The following is an 8,752-nucleotide window of genomic DNA, read 5'->3' on the forward strand; positions in this document are numbered from 1 at the left end:
ACGCTTATAGTTAGTATCACAGCATATCAGTTTAAGACATTACAACATTCATTAAAAGCATTATAGATATGTACTTCATAGAAACTGTTACCCTTTATATATTCTAACCACTCTATTTCATTTATTCCATATTAAGGGTCCTAACCTGGGAACTAAAATATTTGTCTCCTTCTCAACTTTGCCTGCAGTTTTCTCTCTCCCTCCCTTCCTCTAACCCCAGCCCTCTGGCAGAACCAGGAAGTCCCTCCCCTTCACAAACTCTCTTCTGAGGAAACGAAACTGATCTGAGTCTCTGTGTCGTCTGTCTGTGTGAGAGTGAACAACCGTCCAAATGGCTCAGCAGGGAGTTCTGCTGGACCAGGACCAGTTCTGTTGTTCTGTCTGTCTGGATCTACTGAAGGAGCCAGTGGCTATTCCCTGTGGACACAGTTACTGTAGGAGCTGTATTGAGGGCTGCTGGGATCAGGATGTTCTGAAAGGGGTCTATAGCTGTCCTCAGTGCAGAGAGACCTTCACTCCAAGGCCTACTCTGAGGAAAAATAACATGTTGGCTGAGCTGGTGGAGAAACTGAAGAAGACAGGACTCCAGGCTGCTCCCCCTCCTGCTCTGTGCTATGCTGGACCTGGAGATGTGGCGTGTGATTTCTGCACTGGGACCAGGAAGCAGGAAGCCCTCATGTCCTGTCTGGCGTGTCTGGCCTCTTACTGTGAGACTCACCTCCAACCTCACTATGAATGTCCTGCTTTGAAGAAGCACAAGCTGGTCAAAGCCACCGCACAACTACAGGAGAAGATCTGCTCTCATCATGACAAACTGCTGGAGGTTTACTGTCGTACCGATCAGCAGTGTATCTGTCTGATGTGTACAATGGATGAACATAAAGGCCATGATACAGTGTCAGCTGCAGCAGAGAGGACGGAGAAACAGGTAAGACCAGAACAACAGGGGTGGCAGGTAGTCTAGTGGTTAAGGTGTAGAGGTGGCAGGTAGTCTAGTGGTTAGAGTGTAGAGGTGGCAGGTAGCCTAGTGGTTAGAGTGTAGAGGTGGCAGGTAGCCTAGTGGTTAGAGTGTAGAGGTGGCAGGTAGCCTAGTGGTTAGAGTGTAGAGGTGGCAGGTAGCCTAGTGATTAGAGTGTAGAGGTGGCAGGTAGCCTATCATTAGGCATGTAACCGAAAGGTTGCTAGATTGAATCCCGAGCTGACAAGGTAAACATCTGTCGTTCTGCCCCTGAACAAGGCAGTTAACCTGCTGTTCCTAGGCAGTCATTGTAAATAAGAATTATCTCTTAACTGACTTGCCTATTAAAAACTTGTTGGTGACTGTCTGATAAACAAATAATTAAAGATACAGTAGGAACTAAATCTGTTTGAATATGAGATCATTCAAATGAATTCGATCCACAGCAGAACAAATATGAACACAAACCTTGAGTATATAGATATGTTAACCCAGATTCTCCAAATGTATCACCATTTTCTAAAATCAAACACTATTATCATTCTGAATGGCCTTTTATGAGTCCAAAGTTCAGTCTCAACCCCTTGATACATGTAGGCCTACCATTAAAACTATAATCATTCACATAGCAACATAATATCATATTGTAAAGGGACTTCCTCTGGATTGTAGACCTTCCTCTCTATGGGTCCTATGTCACATTACTATACTATTCATCTACTGGACTAATAAAGCTTGATAGCTCATTGAAGAGTGATTCTCCACAGAGGCAGCTGGGGATGAGTCAGCAGAAGGTCCAGCAGAGATTCCAGGAGAGAGAGAAGGAGCTGAAGGAGCTCCAACAGGCTGTGGAGTCTTTCAAGGTGAGTATTGTTGACCAGAGGGGAGACACCATTTCACTTCTCTCCTCCAATCAGAGAGAGGGAGAGGGGTCCCTATCCAATCCCACTGACCCCACTGTTGTGAACAGGCTGTCTGGACCCCTTTCAGAGAATAGACTGTTTAATGTAACCGACGGGATATGAACCCAGGTCTACCGTGGGAGAAACCAACATCTTGACCGTTACACCAAGAGGACATTCCCTATTGGACCGACACTGATTTAGAAGTAGCAGGCGGGGCTACCTCATCACATAACCATGAGTAACCATGACTGACTCATGTCCCCTATACATTAACATGGAGCTCTCTCTCTCTATTCAATTCAAAGATCTTTATTGGCTTGGGAAACATATCTTTACTATGCCAAAGCAAGTGAAGTAGAAAATAAATAATCATGAATGAACAATAAACATTACACAACATTTATTTTCAAAAGAATAGAGACATTTCAAATGTTATAACTCAAGTGCAAACAGAGTGAGTCGTGCGCCAGACTGAGTTCTGGAGGTGAAATGGAAATGAATGAGGGAGAGTTAAGTGAGGTAGAAGGTGTGGTGAAGAGTTCAGAACCAGAGAAGTATTTGGTCATACGAGATTTGACTTCAGAAGAGTTCCAGGGTGTGTTGAGTGGTGGTGTCCCGTCCTCCCAGGTCGTTGGCATGGTGCAGGAGCAGATAGGGTCAAAGTAGTGGAATGGGGTAGTGGGTTTTTAATGAGTGTAGGGTTAGTTGGAATGGTGTTACTTAGTATTATCATAATTTCCCCTTTTCCCATTTTGTATCACAAAGTAAAATAGATTTATATTATAGTCCAGTTGGGGGCGGTAATGCAACATATTGGATGCCAACCACCGTTAAACTCCAAAGAAGAAGAAACGTTATATTATGTCTATGTACAGTGTTGTAACGATGTCTCTCTCTCTCTCATTCCATCACTTTCATGGTAGTTGGTTGTGTGGGTCTCTGGTTATGAATGGGGTGCTGACAGACAATCGTTGATGGATATTTATAGAGCTCTGATCAGGAAAACAATTGATTACAGGTGTATAGTTTATGGAACAGCAGCAAAGACTTGTCTTCAGAAGCTGGACAGAATCCAGTATATAGCTTTAAGGATATGTATTGGTGCATTTAAATCAACATCTGTATGTGTCTTACTAGTGGAGGCAGGTGAGATGCCTTTGGATATACGGCATAATAAATTGTCATTAGCTTATTGGGTTGAAAGGCTGTGAGGTTGAGCATCCCACTGCTACTGTTCTAGATGACTGTTGGGAATATACTAGTAGACAAGGCAGTGGTTTTGGTTGGACAGTTGTAGGTATCAATGTTATTATGGAGAATTGAGAGAATGGGTGTAGTAGTGAGATTCTGCTGGGTCCCAGCACATTCAGGTGTGGAAGGAAATTAAATTGTAGACCAGTTATCTAAAAGAGCTTTGAAACAAGATATAATTGATATTAATGTTCCACTGGGTAGAGGTGAGGCCAAATGTAAGATCAGAGACATTTTGATAGATGTGTGGCAGAAGAGATGGGACTCTGAGCACAAGGGACGGCATTTATATGTCCTCTAAAGGTCGGTGGACCAAGGATCAAAGGTCAGATTAGGAAGGAAGAGGTGGTGTTTACTCGATTGTGTTTAGGACATTGTACATTGAACTGGTCCTTACATCTGGTTGGCAGCATGTGAATGGTTTGTGTCTGGAGGGTATGGTCAACGAAACGGTGGAGTATGTGTTGTTATATTGTTGTAAGGATGTTGAAGAGAGGGAAAGATTGAAGTGTAGGGTCATTGAAGTTGGACGGGGTTGGGGGGGTTTGGAAGGGATTTGGGGGATGGGGGAGGGTCTATTAGAAGTTAGTAGGACTCTTTTTTATTTTCTCAGAAGTTCTGAGTTAGGTAGGAGGATTTAGAATGTTGTAAACCGTGATTGAACACACTCCAGCACAGTAGGTTCCAACAGTACCACCCTGATTCCCACTGCTGGCTTGCTTCTGAAGCCAAGCAGGGTTGGTCCTGGTCAGTTCCTGGATGTGAGACCAGATGCTGCTGGAAGTGTTGGAGGGCCAGTAGGAGGCACTCTTTTCTCTGGTCTAAATAATATTTCAATGCCCCAGGGCAGTGATTGGGGACACTGCCCTGTGTAGGGTGCTGTCTTTTGGATGGGACGTTAAGCAGGTGTCCTGACTCTATGAGGTCATTAAAGATCCCATGGCACTCATTGTAAGAGTGTAGGGGTGTTAACCCTGGTGTCCTGGCTAAATTCACAATCTGGCCCTCAAACCATCACGGTCACCTAATAATCCCCAGTTTACAATTGGCTCATTCATCCCCCTCCTCTCCCCTGTAACTATTCCCCAGGTTGTTGCTGTAAATGAGAATCTCACTCAACTTACCTGGTAAAATAAGGGTTCAATTAATTAAAAATAAATATATAATATAATAAAATAAAAAGGTGGCGCCATGCACCTTTAACGTTGGTTTGCGGACCTCCATTATATCATAGAAGAAGAAGTTGGTCTGTGAGGGTTTTGTGGTTCCTGAGGAGGGCTACTATTCTTTTTTCTTTTGGTTTTCAAGTATTTTCAGAATTTATTAAAGCCAAAGCTAAAGCTGCCCTAAACAATTCAATATATCAGTCAATATATTTTCTCTGTGATTTGTTGTTTTCCCGTCAACCGTTCCATCGCATCTTAACCGTGTTACCGGGCGGGCACTAGGACCCGGGGGAGGCTGCTGCTGCAGAGGCTGCTGCACCGGTAGTGACGTCAGTCCTACTTGTAGCTCATTGTGGTCAACGTCAGCTGTGGCTCGAGACTGCTAGCTAACGGTTAACGGAGAGGAAAAGACTCTGACAGGACACATTCATGTAGATAGGCTATGATGGCAATTTGTGGTAAGTTACAATAGAGAGAGAGACTTTTCACTACTATAGACTTTGGTCATAATCAAAGCTTTGTTAACCAATACGTTTTTATGTGAGGCTGCCGGTAAGTTACAGTGTAACAGACGTTGTGAGCTAGCTAACGGTAACGGTAACGGTGTCTTTTAAATTCCACATAAGTTATGTGACGATGATATCTACATAACGTTGTATTTAATGTAGTTTTACTATCTGTACCAGGCTATAAATGACACAGATGATATCTAGTTAACGTTGTATTTAATGTAGTTTTACTCTCTGTACCAGGCTATAAATGACACAAATGATATCTAGTTAACGTTGTATTTAATGTAGTTTTACTATCTGTACCAGGCTATAAATGACAAAAATGATATCTAGATAACGTTGCATTTAATGTAGTTTTACTGTCTGTGCCAGGCTATAAATGACACAAATGATATCTAGTTAACGTTGTATTTAAGTTTACATGTGAGTCATTTAGCAGACACTCTTATCCAGAGCCACTAGGGTTAAGTGCCTAAATCTGCCTAAAAAAGGCGATTTACAGATTTTTCACCTAGTCTGTTACTTAACACCAAGCGGTCCAGGAGGGGGGACAAGTTGTTATTTTCCAGTTCCGTCCTAAGAACAGGTTTTAGTGGTCAAATAAAAAGGGAGAAATTTTTTGGTGCCATTTAGGGGAAATGTAATTCTAAGGATCATTCCAGTCAGAAGAGGCTCTGTGAAGGTTCGTTTCAATTCATTTGCTATGGCCTCGCTGGTGTTCCAGCTCAGACAACGTTCTTTGGCCGTTTGGACTCGTTCTATTGTCCAGCCTACTAGGACTCAGGGGGCAGAGGCTGGGTCTAGCTCTGCTACGGGGCAGGCTACTGGAGGGGGTACCAGGAGGGAGGAGAGTAGAGCAGGACCAAGAGGTGTTCTGTACCTGTCTGTCCAGGAGGGAGGAGAGTAGAGCAGGACCAAGAGGTGTTCTGTACCTGTCTGTCCAGGAGGGAGGAGAGTAGAGCAGGACCAAGAGGTGTTCTGTACCTGTCTGTCCAGGAGGGAGGAGAGTAGAGCAGGACCAAGAGGTGTTCTGTACCTGTCTGTCCAGGAGGGAGGAGAGTAGAGCAGGACCAAGAGGTGTTCTGTACCTGTCTGTCCTGGAGGGAGGAGAGTAGAGCAGGACCAAGAGGTGTTCTGTACCTGTCTGTCCAGGAGGGAGGAGAGTAGAGCAGGACCAAGAGGTGTTCTGTATCTGTCTGTCCAGGAGGGAGGAGAGTAGAGCAGGACCAAGAGGTGTTCTGTACCTGTCTGTCCTGGAGGGAGGAGAGTAGAGCAGGACCAAGAGGTGTTCTGTACCTGTCTGTCCAGGAGGGAGGAGAGTAGAGCAGGACCAAGAGGTGTTCTGTACCTGTCTGTCCAGGAGGGAGGAGAGTAGAGCAGGACCAAGAGGTGTTCTGTACCTGTCTGTCCAGGAGGGAGGAGAGTAGAGCAGGACCAAGAGGTGTTCTGTACCTGTCTGTCCTGGAGGGAGGAGAGTAGAGCAGGACCAAGAGGTGTTCTGTACCTGTCTGTCCAGGAGGGAGGAGAGTAGAGCAGGACCAAGAGGTGTTCTGTACCTGCCTGTCCAGGAGGGGGACAAGGCCTGGTGGACCTGGAGAGCAGGGTGGCAGCGTTCTGACTCAATGAGGTGCAGAGGCAACTGTACCTACTGTCTCTGTCTCTCTGTCTGTCTCTCTTTCTCTGTCTCTCTGTCTCTCTCTCTCTGTCTCTCTCTCTGTCTCTCTCTCTGTCTCTCTCTCTGTCTCTCTCTCTGTATCTCTCTCTCTCTGTCTCTCTGTCTCTCTGTCTCTCTGTCTCTCTGTCTCTCTCAATAGCGCTCTGCACAGGCAGCAGTGGAGGACAGTGATCAGATCTTTACTGAGCTGATCCGCTCCATTGAGAGAAGGAGCTCTGAGGTGAAGGAGCTGATCAGAGCCCAAGAGAAGGCTCAAGTGAGTCAAGCTGAAGGACTCCTGGAGCAACTGAAGCAGGAGATAGCTGAGCTGAGGAAGAGAAGCACTGAGCTGGAGCAGCTCTCACACACAGAGGATCACATCCATTTCCTCCAGGTAACTAAACTGTCTTGTTACATGTGATATGAAATTAATTCAATGTGAAACTATTCATCTACATCATTATGTTGTCCTGTCTGTCTCTCTGTCCCTCTGTCCCTCTCACTCTGTCTGTCCTTCCCCCTCCTTTTTTCTCTCTCTCTCTGACCGTCTCACTCTCTCTCTCTGTCCTCTCGATCTCTCTCTCTGTCCCTCTCTCTCTCTCTGTCTCTCTCTCTCTGTCTCTGTCCCCCCCTCTCTCGCCCTTCTCTATCTCTCTGCCACCCCCCCCCCCCTCTCTCTCTCTCTCTGTCTCTCTGTCTCTCTGTCTCTCTGTCTCTCTGTCTCTCTGTCTCTCTGTCTCTCTGTCTCTCTGTCTCTCTCTCTCTCTCTCTCTCTCTGTCTCTCTCTCTCTCTCCAGAGTTATCAGTCTCTCTCCAGTATCAGTGTATCTTCAGACTTACCCAGCATCGTTGTCCGTCCTCTTCAGTACTTTGGAGATGTGAGTAAGACTGTGTCTGAACTGAGAGAGAAACTAGAAGACTTCCTTAAAGGAGAATGGACCAAGATCTCCACTACAGGTGTGTTGAAAACAATAAGAACATCAACTTTAGACCATTGAAAGTTCCCTACTAGTCATATACATGTGGAATATGGTCTGATGATAACATTCCCTCTCTCTGTCAATGTGTTTGTGTGTCTGTAGTGAATATAGTGGATGTTGTACTGCCTCCAGAGCCCAAGACCAGAGAACAGTTGTTACAATGTGAGTCTCTTTATTGTGAAGTAACTAACAGTCTCTTTTTACTGACACTCCTAACAATCCCTCTAGAAATATATAGCAATAGTAGATCTAATCAAAGACTGGGTATCTATCTGACTCCTCATATTTCTCTGATTTGATCTCTGCTGTGCTCTAATCAAAGACAGGGTAGATACAGTATCTGACTTAAGTTATTGTTCTGACTCCCCTCATTGGTCTCTGCTCTGCTCTTCTCCCAGATTCCTGTCAGCTCACACTGGACCCAAACACAGCAAACACACACCTCTCTCTGTCTGAAGGGAACAGAAAGGTGACCTATACAGGCCAAGTCCAACCATATCCTGACCATCCAGACAGATTCACCAACAACTACTGGCAGGTTCTGTGTAGAGAGGGTCTGTCTGGACGCTGTTACTGGGAGGTGGAGTGGACTGGGGTGTATGTTTTTACAGCAGTCTCATATAAAGACATCAGCAGAACAGGGACAGGTGGTGCATTTGGATACAATAACAAGTCCTGGAGTTTACAGTACTCTAGAGGTGATTATTGTTTCAGACACAATAATGTTGGGACTAAAGTATCAGGCCCTCAGTCCTCCAGAGTAGGAGTGTACCTGGATCACAAGGCAGGTACTCTGTCCTTCTACAGTGTCTCTGACACAATGACCCTCCTCCACAGAGTCCAGACCACATTCACTCAGACCCTCTATCCTGGGTTTAGGCTCAATGGTACTGCTGAGCTGGTTAAACTGTAGTAGGGTCCACATAGATACTAGTCATGCTGGTGTAGTCTATAGCTGAGCTGGTTAAACTGTAGTAGGGTCCACATAGATACTAGTCATGCTGGTGTAGTCTATAGCTGAGCTGGTTAACCTGTAGTAGGGTCCACATAGATACTAGTCATGCTGGTGTAGTCTATAGCTGAGCTGGTTAAACTGTAGTAGGGTCCACATAGATACTAGTCATGCTGGTGTAGTCTATAGCTGAGCTGGTTAAACTGTAGTAGGGTCCACATAGATACTAGTCATGCTGGTGTAGTCTATAGCTATGCTGGTTAACCTGTAGTAGGGTCCACATAGATACTAGTCATGCTGGTGTAGTCTATAGCTGAGCTGGTTAAACTGTAGTAGGGTCCACATAGATACTAGTCATGCTGGTGTAGTCTATA

General features: G+C 45.2%; 1 protein-coding gene across 1 annotated transcript; it reads left to right on the forward strand.

Annotated features, from left to right (window-relative positions):
• Nucleotides 1-234: 234 nt before the first annotated feature.
• Nucleotides 235-8,416, forward strand: LOC120040998 (tripartite motif-containing protein 16-like). The gene is made up of 6 exons (XM_038985966.1): nucleotides 235-928; nucleotides 1,726-1,821; nucleotides 6,607-6,840; nucleotides 7,244-7,403; nucleotides 7,529-7,588; nucleotides 7,825-8,416. The coding sequence occupies exons 1-6, from the start codon at nucleotides 332-334 to the stop codon at nucleotides 8,337-8,339; spliced, it is 1,662 nt and encodes a 553-aa protein (XP_038841894.1). The 5' UTR covers nucleotides 235-331; the 3' UTR covers nucleotides 8,340-8,416.
• The last annotated feature ends 336 nt before the right edge of the window (nucleotides 8,417-8,752 follow it).

The sequence above is a fragment of the Salvelinus namaycush genome, unplaced genomic scaffold (genome assembly GCF_016432855.1).
Source record: "Salvelinus namaycush isolate Seneca unplaced genomic scaffold, SaNama_1.0 Scaffold4, whole genome shotgun sequence".
In the NCBI taxonomy this organism is placed as follows: domain Eukaryota; kingdom Metazoa; phylum Chordata; class Actinopteri; order Salmoniformes; family Salmonidae; genus Salvelinus; species Salvelinus namaycush.